The following is a 25559-nucleotide window of genomic DNA, read 5'->3' as shown; positions in this document are numbered from 1 at the left end:
TTCATTCTCTGAAGCGTACTATTTAAGAAGCACTTTTAACAAGAATGTTTTTTAAATAGCAAATTAGAGAATCTAAACTGGGAACATTAAAATCAATGATTATTTTTTAACTATTTCGAATGAGTTGAAGACGAGTGTATTATTGAGGAAGTGAGACATCTGCCGAAGGCGCCAGCTTCTCCGCACCGGGCCGGCGTGCACGCTTGCTCCTCTGCAGGTCAGCTGTGCGCCCAGGAGTGTCTTTCCACGTGCATGTTTCTGCCTAAGCAGGTGCCGTGCTACATTGTCACAGGCCTTGTTTGTCCCTCCATCTGAAATGCCATCTCCTAATGCGTTCTGTTCTTCTGTAAGTGTTATTACCAGCTCCTTGAAGTACTTTATTTTTTTTTAAAGTTTTTATTTATTTATTCATGAGAGACAGAGAGAGAGAGAGGCGGAGACACAGGCAGAGGGAGAAGCAGGCTCCATGCAGGGAGCCCGACGGGGGACTTGATCTCGGGTCTCCAGGCTCACGCCCTGGGCCGAAGGCAGACGCTCAACCACTGAGCCACCCGGGCGTCCCTGCTTGAAGCACTTTAAGAGGTGCTCCTCAGTTCTCATATGTAGGAGTGTGTGAATACATCTACTTCTGATTGCATGATTACTGAATTAGCACCTTTTTCTCCCTTAAGACAGCCTTTCCCTGGGCCATCAGAAGCGCCCCACGAGCACCCTGTCTACCTTAACGTAAGCCATGTTCTCTGAATGTTTTATCAATATTTTCTTGCCTTTCTTCCGTGTTAGACTGTGGTTTCCTTGAAGGGTGTTTTTCATTTAACTTTATTCATCACTATTGGATAGTGCTTTAGCGACAAACAGACCTTTTCCTTGCATAGTAGGGTCAAGTAAACGTAGCTAACATCTGAGTTCACCAGCTGGTGTGAATTGGGCTTTAGTAAAATTGGGCATGTTGAAAAAAAATGATAGTGATAATACAGTAATAGTAATGATAACAGCTGAGTTTGTGGTATACTTTATTTTTTTAATTTTTTTTGTGTGTGGTGTACTTTAAATGTGCTACAAAGGCTTCACAAATTATCTTTTTGAGTTCTTCCAACAGAATTTATGAGGTGCTGTTGACTTTAATTCTGCCTTGAGACATCAGCACTGCTGCCCCCTCTTCCATTTATTTTCCAACCGTTTTTTTTTTAATTACAATATGAATTATATACAATAAAACACACAAGTTTAAGTGTACAAGCAGGCGGCTTTAATGCGCACGTACACCCCGTACCCTCACCTAGGTCGAGATCTATTTTCCTCCAGCTCCACTCCAGTCACTGGGCTCCCTGTCCCCAGCGTCCTGATTCCCGGCCGCGTACATCAGTTTTGCCCGTTCTTTGACTTCACGTAAGATGGAACCATGCAGTCAGTAATCTTTTGTGTCTAGCTGCTTTTGCTCCGACTTAATGATTTTTGAGATTCATCTAAATTGTTGTTTCTGTAAGTAACTTATTTGCTTTTATTGCTGGGTTTGGATGACTCAGTTTTGTTTGATGATTGTCATTGTAAGAGACGTTGGGTTGCTTCCAGCTTAAGGCTTTTATGAATAGACTTGCTGTGAACACTGCTGGGAAGGTCTTTTGTGGACATCTGTACTCGCTCATCTTGGGATCGCCGGACGTGGACTAAGTTGATGAGGAATCCCGAATAGTTCCCAGAGGGGATGTCTCATTTTGCGGCAGTGTAGGAGGATTCCAGTTGCTCCCCGTTGTCCTTACAAACACTCAGTTTCTCTGGTAAATAATGATGTTAAGCCCTTTTTCTTATACCCTTAGATACTTATATTCAGATATCTTCTTTCTGGAAGTGCCTTTTCCAGTTTGTTTGCATATGTTTTAATTGGATTCTTTACCTTTCTATCAGTGACTTTCAGATACGTATTTTTCCTCCCAGACTATGGCTTGCTGTTTTGTTTTTACAGTGCTATCTTTGGAGGACAGATTTCTTATTTTGATGAGATCCAATTTATCATTTTTAAAAATGTTTAATGCTTTTTATATCCTGTCAGAATTTTTACCTGGTCTGGTGTCCTGAATATTTTTTTCCCAGAGGCTTTTCCCACCTAAAACTTTAGCTGTTACACTCAGGTCTATGATCTTATTAAGTATTACGTTAATATTGTGTTATTATACATATATTATTACAGCTTTTGAGTATGTCTTGAAAAGACAGTTTTACTTATTTCCTGATATTTTTCTTACTATATTGCATGGACTAATATCTCTAGTACAATCCTGAATTAAGTGCTGGGAGGAGACATTTATCAAATCCTTTTTTGGTCATCTGTGGAAAGAATTTCACTTTTTTATAATAGATTCTTTTTATTTACTTGTAGATTCAATTTGCCAGTAATTTCTTAGGATTTTTATGTTTTTGGTTCATGAGGGCTGCTGTTGCTTTGTAATTTTCTTTTATTGCAATATCCTCATCAGGTTTTGCTTGTCTCATTAAACAAAGTAGGAAATGTTCTCAGGCTCTATCCTATGAAAAAGTGTGTGTGTGAAATTTCTTTCTTAAATGCCTGTGTGGACACATTTTAGGTAATGAACTCAGTTTAATACATAGAGGACTGTGTGTGCCATTTTGAGAAAGTTCTGTTTTTCAGTTTTTCAATTTCCTCTATGTTGTCATACTTTTTATTTCACATGTTCAGAGTCGGTCTAATCATCTGTTTAGGTTTATGTTCCTAAATATTAGAGAAAGAGGAGGATGAAGGAGGGTAGGAGGGAACTTGGAGTTCATTACCTGCCACTGTTATCCTCAGTTGTTCATCCTTCTCAGTCTGCTACTTTGAGGATACAGCGCTTTTGCAGTAAATGAGTCATACATATTCTTTGAATCTTTGCATAGCCAAAAGTATGTTTCTTGGACTCTGTTAAGTAAACGACACCTTGGCTCAATATAGGATTCTTTGACTAAATTCCTTTTATTCCTGTAGATATTATTCTAGTGACTTTAAGTTCCAGTGTTCTATCCGAGAAATCTGATGTCAGGCTGATTGTTCTTTGTACATACATAATTCCTTTTTTTTTTTTTTTTTGAACTGGAAGCTAAGAATTTTCTTTTTCTTTCTTAATTATCTAGACATTAGGCCCTTTAACAGTTTTTGCAGTGTCTCATAAGTCTAGCCAAGAACCCAACAAGCCGATTCAAATCGCAAAGTCAGTCTTTAGAGCTGGACATTTTATTCTGTTGCTTGTTTAATTATTATCTCTTCTGTGATAGTTCATATTATTCTACTTGAATTTCTGTTTCCTTTCATATAAGAGTCCTTGGATTTATCTTCTAAGTCTCTTCCTTCCTAATTTCCACCGCTTCACATCTTTTTTAAGATTTTATTTATTTATTCATGAGAGACACAGAGAGAGGCAGAGACACAGGCAGAGGGAGAGGTAGGCTCCCTATGGTGAGCCCACTGCGGGACTCGATCCCAGGGCCCCGGGGTCACCACCTGAGCCAAAGGCAGACGCTCAACCGCTGAGCCGCCCGGGCGTCCCCCTCTTTACATTTTTACTCTGTGCTTTGAAGTACTTATTGCACTTAGTTTCAGTCTCAGTAGTGACCATTGGTTCCCCCAGTCACTCAGTTGTTAGCTTCAAAAATCATTTGTGTTCTCTCCACGAAGTCTTCGTTTGTATTGTATGTAATCTCCTTAAAGGTTTTCCTTGTCTCTCTGAGTCCAAGTTGTTGCTTGTCTTTTCTACAGCTGAACTTCAGTGTGGGACACACATTTCTGTTTATATATGCCAGGCTATATGGTATAGAAGCAGACAAGTCCCCCCTCGTCCACTACAGAGGCCCCTGAGCCCACGGACTCTTTATTCCCAAATTTAGGACTCTACCCATCTCCTCGGCAACTTCTTGGCCTCTTGAGTGCCAGTGAGACCAGGAGTAGACGTGGATGACTGAGGCTACCTTCCTCACCCCGTTCTACTTCCATTACCAGCAGGAACTCACAGCTCATGTGGGCTGAACTTTCTGGGTATCGTCCATTCATGAGGTTTAAACCTTGTTAAATAAGCTGTGTTAAGAGAGGGGTCTTTGTTACTGAAAATAAATAAAATCATGATTTTTTTTTGTAGGAAAGTTGATAAGTACTTCTAAAATATACTGACATATTTATATTATTTTACTTTTTCCCTCATGCTCAACTAGAAAACTCAGTTATTCTTTATTATGTGTTTATAGGTTAGCATGGCCTCGTTGAAAGAATTAGACCAAAGACTCTTTGAAAATTACATCGAGTTGAAAGCAGATCCTATCGTTGGCTCCTTAGAACCGGGAATTTATGCAGGCTATTTTGATTGGAAAGACTGCCTACCTCCAACAGGTAAATGGTTTCAAGTTACTCCAGTTCTCTGAAAGTAGCCCAGGGCATCTAGGTCAATAAATATGGATTTTATCAATTAGTATATTCTTAAAATGCTTTTTTTTCTATCCATTTTTTTTCCCGCTAGTCTGATTTTAACTTTCTCCTGGCTTAAACCGATTTTTGATAGTTTGAAACGTAGTGCACTTTTCATTATTCATACTTAAGGCTTGAAACTATTCTTAAATTCCAGAAAATAATTAATTACACCTTGTAATATCCGATCATTTTAGTAATGCACATTTGCTTCCCAGGATGTGTCTTTATTGCATGGATGGAATAGACTGTGAGTGACAGTTTAATACAATGACTTTGTGACTATCATCAAAAGTTTACTTAAAAAACCTGGTCATTTCTGTATAAGACCTAATTATTAATGCTGACAAGGTGAAGGATAGAAGAAAAATGTGTAGGAGTATGATTATCATAGTAATTTAGCAGAGAAAATGGAACCACGGAAGGATGACTGACACAGTTCTCGTATTATCTCGTGACATCAAATGAGAGTCACTTATCACTTCATCATATGTATTTTAAAAATTACTGTTGCTTACTGAATCAAATAAACTTTTTGATGGACCAGATAGTTATTCCTTTGTATGGAATAGTGTGGGGTACACAGAGCCAAGCTGCCTGATGACATTTTTATGTAGCAGTAGTCTTATACGGGGATGGTCATGTTCATGTCACACATAGATTCTTTACAGGTGTATATGTGTAGGCGTGTCTGTGAATTGTCCATGTACTTGAGTTAATCTTCGTTCTTTTACCTAATTGCTTTAAACACCTTTTATTATTAATAATGCTTTTATTAGGTGGTGATAAGATTGTTTAATCTTTAAACACCTTTGGATTTTTACTATGTGGTGTTCACTTTAGGTGGTAACAATATAGTGATGCCGTAGGTCAGAACTAAAAACCAATTTAAATCAAAGATATTTTACGTGAACCACAGGTATTTTATTTTCTGAAATCACAGCCATTATAGTCATCTGGGGCTTTTTACCTACAGCTGGCCACAATCAATCTTTTTTTTTTTTTCTTAAATTCTGTTACTTTTGTGCAAACATACTTTACTGTGTCCAAACTGGGTTACAGTTCATATCCCAAATATATCTTTTTAAAGTTTAAATCAGATCCTATTAGTATCTTAAAATCCTTCCAGTATCTTCCCATTTTACATACAGTAAAATGTGCCAAGCAGTGCAGGGCAGGCCCTGGCCTGGTGTCCTCCGCTTTGCCCACACCCACAAATGCACCCCATGGCCTCTCTCCAGCTACACGTTAGTACAATTGCCCAGACTTTCCAAATCCTTCCACGTTAACTGCTTCAAGCCTGTTTTTTTGTTTGTTTGTTTGTTTGTTTTTCCCCTTTGCTTAGGTGGTAACTCTCCGTTACCTTCATAGGACTGACTCCTTTTTGTCATTCGGGTCTTAAATATCACCTTCGCAGCCACCAACCTGAAGAAGTGACATGGCCAGTGAACAGTTGACATGGTGTTTTATATTTAATCTGTGAAAATTACTCACATTTTATTTGTAAAATAATTATTTACAGTCTCTCTGAGTTCAGTTTGTTGCTGGTCTTTTCTGCAGCAGAATTTCACTGCGTGACAGAGATTCCTGTTTACAGGTGCTAGGCTCTACCTGGTTCCAGCATTGGCCTTTATCCTGGCTCAGTTTATTAACACGAAATCCATGAGGTCCTACTTAGTGGGTTGCTTATCACTTTAAGTGAATTTGATCAACAATCCCTTTTTCAAAACTCTTGGGCCCAGATGACTTTTGGAATTTCAATATCTGTGGACTTTTAGAAAGGTACAGTGCATGCACCACATACTATGTCACGTTCCCAGCAAGGACTTCTGCAAGGAAACGTGAATACTTAGACTAGGAGTGATGATTAGTACCCTTATTCAGATCAGGTGAGAAAATGCCATCGAAGAGTCCACAAATTTGCACATTCACAAACAGAAGTTTTGCCTCTTGAATTCTGTATCTTCAGTACCTAAACTACTGCTGGTCTATGATGGCTGCTTAGCAAGTGTTTGCTCAGTGGCTGCACGAGTGACCCCTGCAGCTGACCCCTGCCAGCGTCCTGGCTGCCCTCCCCGGCCTGGGCATGCTTCGGGCCCTTCAGGACCCGTCTCCGAAAGGGGTGCTGCTTCCCAAGGGGTCTTCCTCCCATCAACCCTGGCAGGATTCTTTGTTTTCTGAACCCCTGTACCTCTCTCACAATTCTTTGCTACATATACGTTATATGTGTATATATTTTCTTACCTCTTTTTTATTGCCCCACTTTGGAAGGATTTTTAAACAAAGATGTGAGGAGATTCTTTACACATCCACAGACTTCAAAATATTCAAATATTTTTATAGAACACTGACTGAAAGTTTCAGAATCCCAAGGGATAGATATCAGAAAATCTCTTTATTTTCTACTCAAGGTGATAACACACACCACCCAGGTGTTGTCCCTCCTGTTCTTAGCCCACTGCTGGTGAACTGAACGTCACTGCCTTGTCCTTTCTCCCATTTTTTTTTGTTTGTTTGTTTGTTTTTTTCCTGAAGAACTAGACATAAAGAGCCGAGCTCATGGACCAGCCTGATTCCTGCTTCTCCCTTGGCTGGCCTGCCTCCATCTCCTGTCTAAGGCAGCAGAGGGGATGGCATCCGGTGACCACTTTTCCTTTCTCATTTGGAGCACCTCCCCTTGTGTTTAAGTACATAAACTATTTCATGAAAAAAGAAAAGTCTTAGTTTTGCTCTACCAAACTTTCATGGTAGTTTAGCAATCCCAGATATTCAGAAATAAAGGACTTGTCTGCGTCAAGCCACGCACGTGCAAACACCTACACCCGCGTGCGCACACACGCACACATGCATACACATCCTAGGTTTTAAGCGTCTCACGGACAGATGGTTTCAGTTATTTGTGTCCTCATAACATCTGATTCAGTGCCTTGCATGTAATTATCACTTACTGCTTGTGGTTCTGATCGTCTAGATTTCAGCCATCTTAAGATAACCGTATTAAATATAATCTCTCGAGAGTCTGGTGGGGGTGGGGGTGGTGGTAAGGCTAGGACAGCGGGCACTAAACCAACAGTGTGGTCGCCCTGACTGTAAATCACAGCCCCTCCGGTAACTCCCCATCACTCTTCTCTTTGCAGCCCAGCTTAGGAAAAGTTGTTGCTGTTCCCTCAAAGGTTCGATGCTGGTGCTGTCCGTGTTCTTGTGTCACTTGATGCCTCATCCCCTGAAGCCTGCCCTCACCGTCCCCCCACCCATTCAGACTGTTCTCACTGAATCCACCTCCAGTGCTACGCAGTTGACCCTTGAACAACACGGGGGGGAACCGTGCAGTTCTGCTTACATGTGGATTTTGTTAACACAGCACAGCGCCGTACATATATTTACATTTCCTCATTTCCCTAATAACGTTTTCTTTTCCCCGGTGTACTTTATTGTAAGAATATAGTGTATAATACATAGAACATACCAAACATGTGTCAATTGACTGATTATGTTATTGGTAAGGCTTCTGGTCAACAGCAGGCTATTAGTAATTGACTTTTGGGGGAGTCAGAGTTCTATGTGGATCTTCCATTGTGCAGAGGTCTGCGCCCCGATCCCCTCGTTGTTCAAAGGTCAGCTGTAGTTGGGAATCTTATGTGCTTGCTCCTTTTCCTGCTGTGTGTCTCTGTAGTAGTCCCATCGTTGAACCGTCCCATCGTTGAACCATCCCATCGTTGAACCGTCCCATCATTGAACCGTCTTCCCGAGGCTTTCTTTGGCATCCCTGATCCCACTACTAGTTGTAGCCTTAGTTTCCTTTGTGGACGGGCCTCTCTTCCTCTGTGTAGCCTTGCACTGCTGACTTCCCCAGGACTTCCTTTGTTCTTGCCAGACTATCCCCAGACTATCGCTGAGCAGTTTCATCTGCTAATCTTTGGTGCCTCCAGCAGCCTAACCTCTCTACTCTGAGTTCAAGGTCTTTCTATGGACCTTCCTAGTAGACCTCTCCATCGGAACATTCCGGACACCTCTTCAGCTTAGCCATCCGAGCAAGCTCATCACCTTGGCTTTCCCATCATCTCCGGGTCAGCTCTCTCTGCTACTGGACCTCCTGACCCTGGGAAGGTGAAGACATCAGCCAAGGCCCCCCTCCCTGTCTTGTTCTAGCAAATGGTTAGTTACAAGTCCTCTCGTTCCCGTTTCTGAGTTCTGCCCCTCATCGTGTGTTAGAGTTTTCCTGTCGGGATACCTGAGGGTTCTCCTCTGCTGGGTCCCAGCACCTCATCTTGCCCGATTCACGTTCACTCTGCCCTTTTGAAAAGCTTGTCTTTCTAAAATATAAATGGAATCTGTCACTCCTCTGCGTAGAGCCCTTCCGGAAGACACGTCCTCCCTCAGGCTGAGCCCAAGCTCCCTGGGCGCTGCTAATGCTTCTGCTTGGCTTGTGGCGACTGCTAGGGCCCCGCGCTCCTTCCCGCCCCACTCGGGTGCCCTCCTCCAGGCGGCAGGCGGTCAGGGCCCCTGCTCCCGCTCTGTCCCCAGGCCCCGCCTCCTGGGGAAGCTTCCCTTCATCCCTCCAGGTGGGTTGGTGTCCCCCAGCCTCCTGTTCCCGCAGCACGCCTGTGCCGAGGGGCGGTCACCACCCGCTTGCTGCTCCTCTGCTCGGGGACCGTCCGCGCCGTGGCCGATCGATCGCTTCCTTCCCACGCGCAGCGTGTAGCACGGGCCCAGCCGGCCAGGAGAGGCTCCGAACGTTGGGCAGGTGACCGAGGACCGGATAGCGGGCGCAGTCCTCTAAGTGGGCGGGCCACTGCTCGCGTGTTGGCTTCCGAGCATTTGCTCTCTGGTTTTGCAGTGATTTTTCTCAATTTTCTTTTCAGTAGGAGGGTTCATCATATAATCCAGTTTCCACTGTTTCTCTTGTTCACTTTTTCAAGGTGGTACACAGTCGATATATGAATATCATGAATTCAATATTTATTGAATTGAATTAAAATGAGCCTTTTGGCATTCGTCTTGTCTTCCGTGAATCCTCATGTGCCAGCTTTATGCCCTCCCTAGATTTTGAGCAATTGTATTTGAGTTAAAATGTGAGTATAAAGCGTATCCAACATGTCAGCCGTTGTGTGGCATTGCCTGGTTTAAATGAATTTAGCTAAATTTAAGGTTTTCTCCAACGACTAGCTTGCGTTGAACAGAATTGTTAGCTCTGACATTGCTCTACATTATTGGGTTTGCGTTCAAGATTATGAGATGGCGTGTGATGTTTCTCGAGGAGAGCAGACCTCCGGCGCAGCCACTCCAGGTTTCCTGCGTGGCCGGCGGTCGCTGGCCCAAGACCTGGTCACTGAGCGTCGGTCGTCACACCAGTTGCTCGTGTCCACCTCCACCGAAACCCTGGTTGTCGCAGTGGAAACCTCATTTGCTCGCGGCGACGCGGAGGCAGCCTGTCTCTCCACCTCCTCCCAGCGCCTGCCTCGGAGCTTCCCCTGACCAGCCTGCGCCTTCGGCAGGCCCAGGCCAGGCGCGGCGACCGCAGCTCGTGGTCATCGGCTCACCTCTCTAAAGGGGTCTTGGAAAGAGCCATTCAGGAGGCCTGTCGCTCCCTGAGACGGGGTTGCCGGCCGGTGTCACACCACGCTGGGTCCTGGAACGTGGCCGCAGGGAGTCGCAAGGGGACGAGGACTGTGCGGATGGCAGTGCCACCCGTTAGGGCTTTGGGTTTCCACTTCACTGAATTGGATGATTCAATGATTCAGACTTTCCAGGTCTTCCCTTTGTAATATTTATTTAAGATGCTTAAAGTCTCTTCTCTATCATCTTCATATTTTCTCAGCCATGAAATTGAACGAGTACAATCAAAGCCATCAGAGTTTGTGGACTCTGGGTAACTTTTTTTTTACAGAAAATTAATATTCTGCCGGCCGTGTGACATTAAGCGATAAGGCTTTTTACCTCATTTTTTTTTTTTAAAAAAGATAAACATCCTTTCATGAACAGAGGGCACATGGCACTGCAGTGTCAGCAATTTATTTACTTTTCTCAGATTTCAAAAACGCTTAGAAATTGTCAGTGTTCGTTTCACTTTTATGAACTGTTTTTAGTTCTGTTCTTTGTGTAGTTTTGACTTCATGATCACTAACTGAACCTCAGTCTTGCATAGTCATTTAGTGATTTTTAGTTTGTTTAAAGTTGACTTAAGTCGAGACCTCATGTAAAGCAAACCACCAAAATAGTTTGACTATTAATCTTCCAAAACAATTTCAATTAACGACCCTAATATTACCTTTAGGGTTTTCATCTTGAATAACTGAATTTTGCAAATCATATAGGTAACTGATTACTTATTACTGTAGTTAGCAATAAATTAAGTTTCCGATACTGTATGTAGTAATTTTTAAAAAATCCAGTTGATTAATTTCATGATTCAAGAGGGGGTATCCGTTAGAGCTATAGCTCTGCTTTTTTTAACCTGACAGTTGGATATTTAAATTGCTGTCACCTCTTTATTTGTGTATATGTCAAGAAAGATGATTCTGGTTAGTTGTGAGTCACCTGAGTGTTTAATTGTTCTATTATCCATAGTTATTAAGAGCTCTTGAGTATTTGCAGTTGATAAATTTTAGCTAAATTAGGAATATTATTCTCCATTTACAAAAATACACATGGAACTTCACATCTTCAAAATAGATTAAGAAAAATAATTTTTCTTTTTAAATTTTTATTTAAATTTGATTTTAATGATTTTTCTTATCTAAAAGGCATAAAAACATATATTCCTTATAAATATTAAAACAAATAAACTTAACCATTTTACATACATAAAGTAGTTAATTGATTTTTAATTATTAATTTTTTATTGAGGTACGGTTGTCATGAAATAATATATTAGTTCAGGTATAAACATACTTATTCAGCAATTCTATACATTATGAAATGCTTACATAGTAATAAATTTAGTTACCTTTTGCCACCATACAAAATTATTAAAATATTATTGACTATATTCCCTGTCCTGTACTTTTCATCCCTGTGACATATTTACTTTATGACTGGAAGTTTGTATTTCTTAATCTCCTTTATTTCATCCATCCCCCCACCCGCCTCCCTTTGATAACCACCAGTTTGTTCTATGTTTATGAGTTTATTTCTGGTCTTGTTTGTTCTGTTTCTTAGATTCCACATATAAATGAAATCATATGATATTTTTCTTTCCTATCTGACCTATTTCACTTAGCATAATACCTTCTAGGTTCATCCATGTTATTGCAAATGGCAAAATCTTGTTCTTGTCACGTCTGAGTAATATTCCATTGTATGTATGTACCATGTCTTCTTTATCCATTTACCTATTGGTGGATACTTGGGGTGCTCCTGTGTCTTGGCTGTTGTAAATAATGCTGCAGTAAACATAGGGGTGCATTTATCTTTCATGTTTTTTTTTTTCATGTTCAGTGTTTTTGTTTTCTTCTGGTAAATACCCAGAAATGGAATTACCGGGTCATATGGTATTCCTGTGTTTAATTTTTTGAGGGACCTCCGTATGGTTTTTTGTAGTAGCTGCACCAATTTACACTCCTGCTGAGGGCGCACAAATGTTTCCTTTCTCCACATCCCTACTAGCGTGTGTTGTTTCTTGTCTTTTTGAACTAGCCATTCGGACAGGTATGAGGAAATATCTCATTGCATGTTTGATATGCATTTCCCTGATGATGAGTGATGTTGAGCTTCTTTTCACGTGTGGCTTGGCCATCTCCATGGCTCCTTTGGAGAAATGTCTATTGAAATCCTCTGCCCTTTTAATTGGATTATTTGTGGGGTGTCTTTTGGTGTTGAGTTGTATGAGTTCTTTATATATTTTTGATATAACCCTTTAATGAATGTCATCATTTGCGAGTATTTTCTCACATTCAGTTAGTTAGTTGCCTTTTCATTTTATTGATGGTTTCCTTTGTAATACAGAAACTTTTGGGTTGATGTAGTCTCAATTGTTTATTTTTGCCTTTGTTACCTTTCCCTGAAGGAGACAGATGAAGAAAAATTCCACTAAGGCTGATGTCCAAGAGATGACTGCCTGTGTTTTCTTTAGGAGTTTTATGGTTTCAGCTCTCACATTGAAGTCTTTAACCCTTTTTTTTTTTTTTTTTAAGATTTATTTATTTGAGAGAGAGGGGAAAAGAGAGAGAGGGCATGCACAGGTGGAGGGGATGGGGCAGAAGGAGGGGGAGAGAATCTGAAGGAAACTCCCTGATGGTAGTAGTTTCTTAAAACCTTTGTATTTCTGTGTGTAAATTTAACTTTTCATCTCTTATTTCTGATTTCATTTATTGGAGCCCTCTCTTTGTTTTCCTGATGAGTGTGATAAAGGGTTATCCATTTTGTTTATCTTTTTAAAGAACCTGCTTTTAGTTGCATTGATCTTTTCTATTGTTCCTTTAGTCTTCATTTCGTATTTTCTATTCAGATCTTTATTATCTCTCTCCTTCTACTAAAATTAGGCTTCATCTGTTCTTTTTTTATAATTCCTGTAGTTGTAAGGTTAGATTTTTTTATTTGAAATTTTTCTTGTTTCTTGATTGCTGTAAACTTCCTTCTTAGAACCACTTTTGCTGTGTCCCAAAGATTTTGAACCATTATATTTTCATTTATCTTCAGATTTTTTTTCTAATTTCCTCTTTGATTTATTCACTGATCCATTGCTACTGAAAGTAACATATTGTTTGGCTTCTCTGTGTGATTTTACCAGTTTTTTTTTTTAATTGATTTTTGGTTTTATTAGTGTTGTGGTCAGAAAAGATGCTTACTATGATTTCAATCTTAAAATTATTGAGAACCTGTTTTGTGGCCTAAACACATGATCTATGCTGGAGAATGTCCATGTGCACTTGAAGAGAATGTGTATTCTACTGTTTTTGGGTGAAATGTTCTGTATATATCTAAGTCTGTCTGGTCTAATGTGTTGTTCAGAGCTGTCTCCTTATTGATTTTTTCTGTCTGGTTGATCTATCATTGATGTAAATGGGGCGTTAAAGTCTCCCACTATTATTGTGTTACTGTTAATACTTGCTTTATACATTTAAGTGCTCCTATGTTGGGTACATAGATGTTTACAATTGTTATATCCTCTTGTTGGATTGATAGCTATATCATTATATAATACCCTTCTTTATCTCCTATGCTCCTTTTTGCCCAAAGTCTTTTTTGTCTGGTATAAGTATTGCTACATCAGCCTTTTTTTTTTTTTTTTTTTTTTTTTTTGCTACCATTTGCATGAAATATCTTTTTCCATCCCTTTGCTTCCAGTCTATACGTTTTTAGGTCTGAACTGAGAGTCTTGGAGATTGCATATAAATAGATAGTTCTTATATTTTTTTATCCATTCATTCACTCTATCTTTTGATATGAGCATTTAGACTGGTTATGTTTATTTATATATTTTTAAAATTTTCATTAAAAAAATTTTAAATCTAGTATAATTAATACACAAGGATATATTAGTTTCGGGTGTATGGTATAGTGATTCCACAATTCTCTGTATTACTCAGGGCTCATCAAGATAAGTGTTCTCTTCATCCCCTTCCTGTATTTCAACCATCCTTGACCAGTCACCTCTCTGGTAACCATCAGTTTATTAACTGTTGTTAAGAGTATGTTTTTCATTTGTCTCTTTTTTTCTTCATTCATTCGTTTTGTTTCATAAATTCCATGTATGAGTTAAATCATGTAGTATTTGTCTTTGTCTGACTTACTGCACTTAACTATTACATACTCTAGCTCCATCCATATTGTTGCAAATGGCAAGATTTCATTATTTTTTTATGCTGAGTAGTATTCCATTGTGTGTCTGTGTGTGTATACACCACATCTTCTTTATCCCTTCATCTATTGATGGGACACATGGGTTGCTTCCGTAATTTAGCTATTGTAGATAATGCTGTTATAAACTTAGGGGTGCATATATCTTTTCAAACTAGTGTTTTTGTATTCTTTGGGCAAATACCCAGTAGTGGAATTACTGGATCATGTGGTAATTCCTTTTTCAGTTTTTTGAGGAACCTCTATACTATCTTCCCCAGTGGCAGCACCAGTTTGCATTCCCACCAACAGTACACGAGGGGTCCTTTTTCTCCACATCCTCACCAACACTTATTGTTTCTTATGTTTTTGATAATAGTCATTCTGATTTGCATTTCGATGAAGATTTAGTGATGTTGAGCATCTTTTCATGTGTCGGTTGGCCATTTGTAGGTTTTCTTAGGAGAACTGTGTGTTCATGTCTTCTGCCCATTTCTTGACTGGATTAATTGTTTTTTGTTGTTAGTTTTTTGTTTTGGTTTTGGTTTTGGTTTGGTTTTTTTGGATGTTGACTTTGATAAGTTCTTTATAGATTTGGATATTAACCCTTTATGAGAAATGTCTGAATTCATTTCTCAGTTCTACTAGTTTTTTGGTGGAGTCTTTAGGGTTTTCTGTCTATAGTATCACATCATCTGCAGTGAAAGTCGTACTTCATTCTAACCAATTCGGATGCCTATTATTTCCTCTTGATTTCAGATGGCTGCGGTTAGGACTTCTAGTACTATGTTGAATAAAAGAGGTGAGAGTAGATATCCTAGTCCTGTTCTTGGCCTTAAGGGAAAAGCTCTCATTTTTTCAACATTGGGTATGATGTTAACTCTGTGTCATATATGGTCTTTATTATATTGAAGTATATTCACTCTAAACCTACTCTGTTGAGGGTTTTTATCAGGAAGGGATATTCTGTATTGTCAAATGCTTTTTCTGTATCTACTGAAATGATACAACTTTTATACTTTCTCTTGTTGATGTGATATATCACACTGATTGATTTGAGAACATTGAACCCCTTTGTATCCCAATAACAAATCCCACTTGATCACAGTGAATGATTGTTTTTTAATGTACTATTGTATTCAGTTTGCTAGCATTTTTGAGGATTTTTGCATCTATGTTCATCAGAGATACTGGCCTGTAGTTCTCCTTTCTGCAGCATCTTTATCTGGTTTTAGTATCAGGGTAGTGCTGGCCTCATAAAATGAAATTGGAAGCTTTCCTTCCTCTTCTATTTTTTGGAATAACTTGAGAAGATTAAGTATTAACTATTCTTTAAAGGTTTTGTAGAATTCACCTGTGAATCCATCTGATCTTGGATCTTTGTTTGTGGAGAGTTTTTTGATTACTGACTCAATTTCTTTGCTGTTAATTGGTCTTCTCAAATTTTATTTCTTCCTGGTTCTGTTTTAGGAGGTTATACCATTTCTAGGAATTTATCCATTTCTTCTAGACTGCCCAATTTGATGGCAAATAATTTTGCGTAGTATTCTCTTATAATCCTTTGCATTTGTCTTGTTGATTTTTATTTCTCCTCTTTGATTTTTGATATTGTTTATTTGAGTCCTCTCTCTCTCTCACTCTCTCTCTCTTTTTAATGAGTCTGGCTAAAGGATTATCACTTTCCTTGATCCTTTCAAAGAACCAGCTCCTGGTTTCATTGATCTGTTCTATTGTGTTTTTACTTTCTATTTCCTATGTATCTGCTCTAATCTTAATTATTTCCTTCTTTCTGCTGGTTTGGGGTTGTGCTTGTTCTTTTTTTAGCTTCCTTAGGCATAAGGTTAGCTGTTTGAGATTTTTCTTGCTTCTTGAGGTAGGCTTTGCTATAAACTTCCCTCTTAGAACAGCTTTTACAGCATCCCAAAGATTTTAGAGTGGTATGTTTTCATTTTCTTTTGTCTCCGTAAATTTTTTAATTTCCTTTTTGAATTCTTGGTTGACCTATTCACTGTTTAGTAGCATGTTATTTAACCTCCATGTATTTGTGTTCTATTGTGGTTGATTCCTAGTTTCATGGCATTGTCAGAAAAGATGCATTGGTATGACTTCAGTCATTTCAAATCTGTTGAGACTTGTTTTGTGGCCTAACACATAATCTCTGCTGGAGAATGTTCCATGAGCACTTGAAAAGAATTTATGTTCTCTCTTAGATCCATCTGGTCCAATGTGTCTTTCAAAGCCACTGTTTCCTTGTTGATTTTTTCTGTCTGGTCCTTGAGAGAAGGGATCTGTAACCAGATTGGGAAAAACCCCAAGGCCTCCTAGTTTGGAGGGGTAGGGGAGGTCCACAGGAGAATACCTGGTGTGCTGTTACCAAGATAGGTAGAGAGTGTTGTCATCGTGTTGCTTCTACAGGAGTCTGTGTATCTAGGCTGGGGCATGGGGAGGGAAATGGTATTGCCAGCTCTTTCATAGTTAGGGAAGTCTCCCAAAGATCCCTGCTCATCCAGCACAGGCTCTGAGATCATTAAATAAATCTCCTTCCTATAAATCCCAGGCATTTTTTAAACTGCTGCTGCTGTGCTGTATCTCATCAGTGCTGTTTGTTGTGCTGTCTCTTTAAGGGTGGAGATTCAGTTCCCTTTTGCCCTCCTAGCTCTCCTAGTGCTGAGCCAGCTGGTCTTTAAGATTTGAGGTTGATGGTAAAAACTCCAGAAGCCAGGTGCCTCTGGCTTTGAAAGCCAAGTTTTATGGGGATTTGTCTTCCCAGAGATGCCCCCTATGCCTGGGGAGCCCAGCACGGGATCCACTCTTCTCCACTCTCCATGCCTCATAGCCTCCCTCTCTCCTGTGGACACTCCCTCAGATTCATTTGCCTCCTGACCCCATTTCTCCCCTTGCTACCCTTTTAAATGTAGCCTTTCCTCTACATTTACTGTGCAGAGTCTGTTATGCCAGTCTTTGAGTCATTTTCTTGCTTATTTACATGGCTGTGTGTGTTACCTAGTTTATCTGTCGAACAAGGTAAGCACAAGATCCTCCTACTCCACCATCTTCTCTGAAAGTCCTCTAGACTTTGCTGGAGCTGGGATAGAGCAATTCGGGGTGCTTCAGGCAAGAGTCGCCCTAGTGGGATGGCTGGAGCTAAAGTAGATGAGGGCTGGCAAGTCCCATGGCACCCTGCACTGTGGCTACCCTCCCAGGACTGCTGGAGCTGGGATAGGCCCAGGCCAGGGTACTCTCTGTAGGGGACAGCAGGACAGCTGGAGATTTCATGGGCAAGGGCATCCCTGGTGAGACAGCTGGAGCAGGGATGGGCATAGGTGTAGAGGCTGCCTTGGGAGGATGGTCAGAGGTGGTGTGGGCTAAGAGCCCAGGTCTTGTTGAGGTGGCAGGTCAGCTGGAGCATCTGAACCCTGTTCTCACCTGTGTTATCAAGGTAGAGGGAGAGCATAAATGTTTCTCACCAGCACCTCCAACCCTGGAGAGAGTTTAGTAGTGGTTTCCTATTGTTTTTTGGACTCTCTAAGGTTAGAAATGGGTTTCTTTCACTTAATGCTCTAGTTTCCTGTAAAACCACTGTTCTTTTCTTGTGTCCCGGGTTGGACAAATGTGTACTTAGGAGCCTTTAGTGCTGTCCCTCCCCACTACACTTTGCAGTGTTGGGGGTAGGTTTCCTGTAATTCCCATGTTTTGTTTTGTTTTAAGATTTTACTTATTTATTCATGAGAGACACAGAGAGAGAGAGAGAGAGAGAGAGAGAGGCAGAGGGAAGAACAGGCTTCATGCAGGAAGCCCGATGTGGAACTCAACCCCGGGACTCCAGGATCATGGCCTGGGCCAAAGGCAGACGCTAACCCTCTGAGCCACCCTGGCATCCCCATAGTTCCCATGTTTTTATCTCTCTTGCCATATGTGTGGTTCCTCTAGCCTTTGTTGTGCAAAAGCTTTTCAACCAGCCCTCAGTTATTCTTCAGGAGGAATTACTCTATATGTGGGTGTAGATTCAGCATGTCCATAGGAGGAAGTGAGTTCTGGGTCTTCCTTTGCCACGCCATCTTGGAGCCAAAGGCAGATGCTCAGCTTTTCTTAAGTCTGTGGTTAGTCCATAAGAGCCACTGCGTACTTCTGTTATTTTTTGCATTTTATCACTTTAAATAATTCAAAGCTGAGGCCAGTTTAGCATTTCTAAAGAACAAGATGTTGGAAGAATAGAGATAGGGGCTCCTGGGTGACTCAGTTTCATGGGTCTTGAGATGGAGCCCCGCATCAGGCCTCATATTCAGCTGGGAGTCTGCTTGAGGATTCTATATCTCTCCCTGCCCCCATTTACACTCTCTCTCTCTCTCTCTCTCTACATACACACACACACACACACACACACACACACACACACACAAAATGGATAAGTAAATCTTTGGGGAAAAAAAGAAGGATGGAGATAAAATATCTTTTATTTGATTTACAAAAAATGGAGAACTAAAGGCCTTGAAGCTTGATTTTTTTTCTCTTTCAGAAAATGGATCAATAAAATGTTTAAAGGCCTTTGTAAAATAATAAGGTGTGTGTGTTATATATGTATGATTTATGCTGTTCACCCATATACATGTTACTATGTGTATATATTAGCATTTATTGAGTACACACTATGTGCCAGGTAGAGGGCTTTACATGGATTATCTGATTTAATCCTCATAACAGCACCTCAAGCAGCAGATATATTTATTTTATCTTATTTTATAGGTGCCTTTGGGCACAGAAGAGTGTAAGTAAATTGCCTTAGGTCACATGGTTAGGAAATGGTGGAGCTGGGATCTAGAGTTCACATCCACGCAGCCCCTACCTAAAAACACTATATCATGATGTTAGAGAACTAAAAATCGCCATTAAAAAATCTATTAAGAAAGAGAAGAATAAGCACAAATCATGAAATTCACAAAAGAATTTTCCATAAAATGGCCAATAAACATGAAAAGATACTAAAACACATCAATATTGAATACAAATTAAAATAGCATTGTCATTTTTCATAAAATGCTCTAGAATGGCAAATGTGTAAAGCTTGATACTGCCAGCTTTTGGCAAAAGTACTGAGGCATGAACTATCCCATCATAATTCAATACCAACATAGTATACTAGCACATTTCTAGATATTGGCACATCTAAACCAATATAGTATACTAGGATTTATTAAATACTGTGCATTCTTTATAATGGAAGAGGTAGCAACAGCTACCTTTTTTTGTACAAAACTCCAAGTCCAGATTCTTTACTAGTAATTATTTGAAGCATTAAGGAAGAAGTAATACTAATTTTATACAAGCTTTATCGGTCGACATAGAAGTAGACATGTCTAATTTTATTTTGTGAAGCCAACATAACCCCAGACCAAAAATCTAACAAGGGCATCCCAGGAAAAGAATATTACAGACCAGTCTCTTGCATGACCATTGGAGAAAAAAATTTAACAAATTCTTTAGCAAATCAAATAAAGCAATGTTATTATTATTATTATTATCTGTACAATGGGCTACTAATATATTATGACCAAGTAAGTTTCATCTTGGGCATGCATGGTTATAGAAACACTTGACAATCGCTGTATGGGCAGCAGAAAAACAGTGTGATCATCTCAATAGGTGCAGAGAAAGCACTTAACAAAACTCTGAGCCAACTAGAAATAGAAGGAAACTTCTTAAGCCTGATAAAAAGATGGACAAAATCCTACAGCTAATGTCATATGATGAAATAAAGAATGCTTTCCCTTAAGATTAGGAAGGAGACTAGGATGTCCACTCTCCCCCCTCTACTCAACACTGCCCTGGAGGTCCTAGGTATTGTAACAAAGCAAGAAAACAAAACAAGTGAAAGTGTTTTCATTCCTAGGCTTTACCAATATGTATGTAGAAAATTCTGAGGAATTCAGAAAAGTACTATTTTAAGTAAATTTATTAAGATCGCAGGTTACAGACTCAATGTACAAAAATTAATTTTACTTAAAATTCAATAATATATAGCAAAAAAAATGGGAAATGAACTGCTTAAAGTTTCATTTGCAATAGCATCAAGACATATACACGATTAGAAATAAACTGAACCAAAGACATTTAAGACCTCTTCACTGAAAATTGGAAATCACTATTAAATGAAATTAGAGAAAACAAATGGACTTGGACGATGTGGTCATCACAGCTTTATTCATAACAGCCAAAAACTGGGAACAGCCTGACCATCCATTCAAGAGGAGGTTATATGAAATTGGAGTATATTGATACCAGGCAACAGTATCCATACAGTGGGGTCTACTCATCCTTGCGATGTTGTTACCCATCCCTGTGAATGGATTTCAAGAACACGTTGAAGCAAAATGAGCCAAACATAGAAGGATACATAGTATGAGATTCCATTTAAGTGAAATTGGAGTATGGGCGGTAACTATGGTGAGGGAACCAGAGTGACGGTGGCCTGATAAGGAATGTAGGTGGTAGGACCGGCTGAGAGGTACCTTGGAAATGCTCCGCATCATGATTGTGCTGGAGGATGCAAGTTACAAATAAAGTTACCTTTATCAAATCCCATCAAATTGTACACTTAACCCTCTGTGCGTTCAGTACATGTAGATTTTACCTAAACATTATTTTTTTACCAAAAAAAGTTCAGTGACTAGTAAAAACTTTAAAGCCATACAATAAAAATCGAACTACTAGAAAAGAACATGCGAAATAAGGTATGATTAGAAATGTAAGAACTAAAAAAGTCACACATGTAAATTACATAAGTACAGTTGAGGGGATCACTCAATTTTACCAAAGGAAGAAAGAGATAATAGCTTAATAAGAGCTAATGCATGAATTCTAAAGATTTTAGATATTTACAGTTGTATTGTAGGTGCTCTGTGCTGTGGCTGCCTCTAAATAAAAGCCAGCGAAATGATCATTTCAATTATAAAAGTGTATTCTGAGAGATAGGAGGGGCAGATTCCTGTGCACTGGAGTCATTTAAGACAGAGAAAGGATTAGGGACAGATCTAATAGCTCTCTTCGTTTTCTTTAAGTTCAATTAACATATAGTGAATTATTGGCTTCAGAGGTGGAGGTCAGTGCTTCATCAGTCTTGTACAACACCCCGTGCTCATGACATCACGTGCCCGCCTTCACGCCCATCGCCCAGTTACCTCATCCCTCCCACCTCCCTCCCCTCCAGCGACCCTCGGTTGGTTTCCCATGATTAAGAGGCTGTTATGGTTTGTCTCCCTCTCTGATTTGGTCTTGTTTTATTTTCCCCTCTTCAAATTGATTTTTAGAAGACCAAACAACCAAATCAGTTTTGTATAGCCCAGGAATTAGAATGAAAATCAAATAAGTAGCAGTTGTAGTTAGCATTTTCTAAAAATGATTATTGGCCTTGTAAGTAATACAGTTTCTTTAAAAAAAAAAAAAAGATTTTATTTATTTATTCAACAGAGGTAGTGAGCGAGCACAGGCGGGGGGAGCAGCAGAGGCAGAGGGAGAAGCAGGCTCCCCGCTGAGCACAGCCAGATGCAGGGCTCGATCCCAGGACCCCGGGTTCACGAGTGCATCGAAGGCAGATGCTTAACCAACTGAGCCACCCAGGCGCCCCAAGAAATACATTTTCTAGAAGTGCTGGGGTTCACGTCAATGATGAGCAGCCGACAACTAGATACACTGTTCATTAGGGACGCTTGGTTGATCTGAATGACCTCAAAGACTCAGACTGAGACCATGCCCCTGTGGCATGATCAGACTTGGCATCATGTAGTAGGTCCCTCGAGGAACGAAGAGAGTTTGGGAAATTGAAATTAGGACGGTAGGAAATTCCAAACCCCTGAAAGTTGTTTGAAGGGATGTTTTAAGGGAAATTGTTAATGTGATGATATCAAGATGTCATGGTTGTCGGTAAAAGGATGAAACACGGAGGCTATTTTGGAAGTCTTGGGGGGAAACGAGTGGCCTGTGAGCTTGGGTGGGATCAGAAGACAGAGAAACTACATTCCACTTATAATGAGCTGTGGGTGGATACGTTGGCTTTATTAAATATAGTGGATATAGTGGATATACGTACTTGGGGAGACTGTCAGACAAGCACTTTACATTTCGGTTAGCACAGTATCTGTTTTTTTGCTAGAAAAAATTAATTAAATTTAAAAGTATGTAAAATTGCTTTCCAGAGTAGGAATTGAGTCTCTCATACATGTTTAAAAAATAAGGGAAAATCAGTTACTTCAGTTCACTTACTTTGGTGTTGATCACTGCTCAATTATGTACATTAGAGACGTGGCTGGGATACTGAACTAAGGAAGCAAATGATCACTTTAGAAGTGGATTTTCAAAAAAAAAAAAAAGAATTTTCCTGGAGCTCGATCATCTGTAAGTTGCATCATTGGGCCTGTGCTGACGGTCACTCGGCGTACGTCTGCCGACCCCATGACGCAGGGTGACGCTTCCTACCATTACAGACCCGCGGGCCTCGTAGCTCTCTCCCTGTACCTCAGTGTCCTAACAAACACCTGAATCCGTATTCAAAGAAATTTTTCTTTTCAATGAGCATATATTGCTTTACTTTTCTATCAGTAAAAAAATAAATAAATCCATACGTTATCCCCTCTTTTTAGCTTCAAGTTCTCTTCCCTTAGCTTCATTTTCAATTTTTTGTTAAAGCACTTAAATACACTTTTCCTCCAGTGTCATTTCTGAGCAGTTCTGCGTGCCCGCCCCTACATACATGCTGCCACCAAACATTGCCTCCGTATAATGGTACTTTATTAAAGATATTAATTCAGTGACAAATACAGGTATTTTTCCCTTCTAAATGGTACATTCTTCTAAAGGAATTTAGAATGTTGCATTTCAGTCATACACATTAATATCTCTTACCAGCAAGATTTTAAGGGACCTAATTATACTTTACACACTGCCATAGAAAACCCTACATTTGTCGCCCTATTTAGTCTAAGTCGGATTTACAGATATGGAAATATATGCATTTGGAACACTGAAACTAGAACAAAAAAGTGAAATCAGCCTATAAACCTCTCTACTCAAATTCGGTAAAATATTTCCCTCATGTGCAGACAGAAAATACGTTTCCTTTTCATTCACAAATTCAAATATTACCATTTTCCAAATTGTTCAAGATGGCAGTTCCTGATTTCCAGGTTTAAAGGTGAAATGGAGAAGCTTCTGGTACCGTATAGGAGGTGAAATCACTGGGATTCTTAATTAGAAACACTCCTATTCTCCTTCAGTATCCTGTGTCCTACTCCGAGAGATAAAACAATAGATGGGGAACCAGGACAGTAAGCTCAGGTGTGCCCACCTAATGTTCTTCATACTCTGGAATATCCTTAAAATAAAAGCATTTTGTTAAGGAGACTCCTGCAACTTTCTTGATCTTAGGATCTGTATCTGTGGTGCATGATTCTTTTCTTGTTTATTATTGGTTGGCTGGTGGTGTGTTCGTAAGGGCAGGTATTAGGTGTGTTTGTGAGGATAGGTATTAGGTGGCAATAAAAATAAAAAGTTCTGTGCCAGAATAGGTCTGTTATGATTTATATCTGTTTACTTTTAAGGACTATATCTTCAGGGCGCCTGGGTGGCTCAGTGGGTTAAGCGTCTGCCTCAGCTCAGGTCATGATCCCAGGGTCCTGGGATGGAGCCCCGTCCGGTCGGGCTCCAGGCTCAGCTGGGGAGCCTGCTTCGCTCTCTCCCTCTGCTTGTGCCCTGTCTCTCAAATAAATAAATAAAATCTTTTTTAAAAAAATGTATCTTCTTAGAACCCTTGAAGTATTTCTCCTCCCTTTTAAAATTAAAATCCAGTGACTTTTGGGGCAGGGGGAGGGCGGGAAAGATGAAGAATAACTTTCATACTGTTCATTGACTATCGATTTATTATTTTATTTTAAATTATCCTCATGTCTTTGTAGTTATGTAAGGAAAATATATTTCCACTGCCAGGTGAGGGCTACCTTGATTGATTATTATATTTTTTTCCAATATTTATCTCATAATACCATTTAGTGGTTTTTAGCTAGATTGTTGTACTACAGTGAGCTAATCGCATTTATCACCACATGAAGAACTCTGAGGTGATGGCTCAGCTACTTGCCATTTATATCATTAAATCAGAAACTCCCATATAACTAAACATTCATCAGTTGTTTAACTTTCCATAGGGAAAATCTTTTTCTGAAAATGTTAGGAGAGTTTGCTGAAAATGCATTTACTACACTTACTAAAATGTAGACAGGGTCTACATAGGGCCGTTGCAGTGATGCTTGGTAGTCACGTTCGGTATTGGAGAAGTGTGAAACGAGGAGACTCTCTCATTTCATCCGTGTACCTCAACCTAAATGAAGGAAACAAAGAGCAAGACTATCTGAATCTCTGGGGATGGGGAATCTGAAAAACAGCCCTCTTCTCTGCCCAAGTTTCAGGTTTTCAAAAAATAACACAAAGGAGTCAGCAGGTAAGAAGCTGATACTGGAGAATAGGGTTTAGATGTAAGAGCCAGATGGGCTCCTTAGCCTTCAGCCTCCACCTTGAGACAGGCCAAAGGAAAGGCCAAGCTACCGAGCAGATGCATCCGCCCAGGTCACTGCCTCACGCTGGTCCAGAGCAGGGAGGAAAGGAGAAAGCAAGCAAACCCCCTTGCCCAAGACTTCAGTAGATTCACTTGACCCAACCCAAAGGTGTGCTAACGGCTGTGCTCCACCACCGGGAAGTCCCACTTTTATAGGAGGGGAGTAGAGAGTGGGGCCAGAGGTCGTGAGGATCAGGGGAAAACCTCACTCATAGAAAGCAGGAGAATGGGGAGACACCATTCCCCTTATTAAAAACGTAAACTTCCAGCAAGAGGTAACTAGCTCTAGGTCTGCAGGCAAAAGACATAAGCTGATTTCCGCAAATAAAAAACTTGTTGTGTCCCATTAATATACCAAGAAGCAGAGTTTGTTAAGAATCTAAATATTAATTCCTACTACAAATAAAGTACCTCATGGATCAGCTATAAAGATGGTTTGCAACATTCTCAGTTGACCCTGAAGTGTTTTTCACTCTGCATCTGACTTCTGGTCTCCTGGATGACGGAATCCAGCAATCCGTATCCTCCTCACTGCCCGTCCTCCCTCGGTTCTGCCTGTGACCTCAATGGCAGGTGTACTCATCCTTCCCTTCTCTGCTCCTCTGAGAGGGCACGTGCCATCGTCTCTCTTCTCTTTCTCCAGGTCTTGGACGTTGATTCCCGTCTCTGTATCCATAGCTCCTAAGTGGTGTCTGATTCATAGTGAGCCTTTCTGAACAGATTCATTCAATCAAG

General features: G+C 40.1%; 1 protein-coding gene across 8 annotated transcripts in view; it reads left to right on the top strand.

The window, feature by feature from the left end:
* The window catches only part of EXOC2 (exocyst complex component 2), a 225168-nt gene that overhangs the window by 155788 nt on the left and 43821 nt on the right, over positions 1-25559 (top strand). For all 8 annotated transcript variants that reach the window (XM_049105967.1, XM_049105966.1, XM_049105968.1 and 5 more), the window contains one exon: positions 4231-4372. In XM_049105967.1, coding sequence (XP_048961924.1) covers positions 4231-4372 — 142 coding nt within the window. The remainder of the gene's footprint in view (positions 1-4230; positions 4373-25559) is intronic.

Source organism: Canis lupus, chromosome 35 (genome assembly GCF_003254725.2).
Source record: "Canis lupus dingo isolate Sandy chromosome 35, ASM325472v2, whole genome shotgun sequence".
Taxonomy (NCBI): domain Eukaryota; kingdom Metazoa; phylum Chordata; class Mammalia; order Carnivora; family Canidae; genus Canis; species Canis lupus.
Note: the sequence above shows the minus strand (reverse complement) of the source record. Positions and strands in the feature narration are given on the sequence as shown.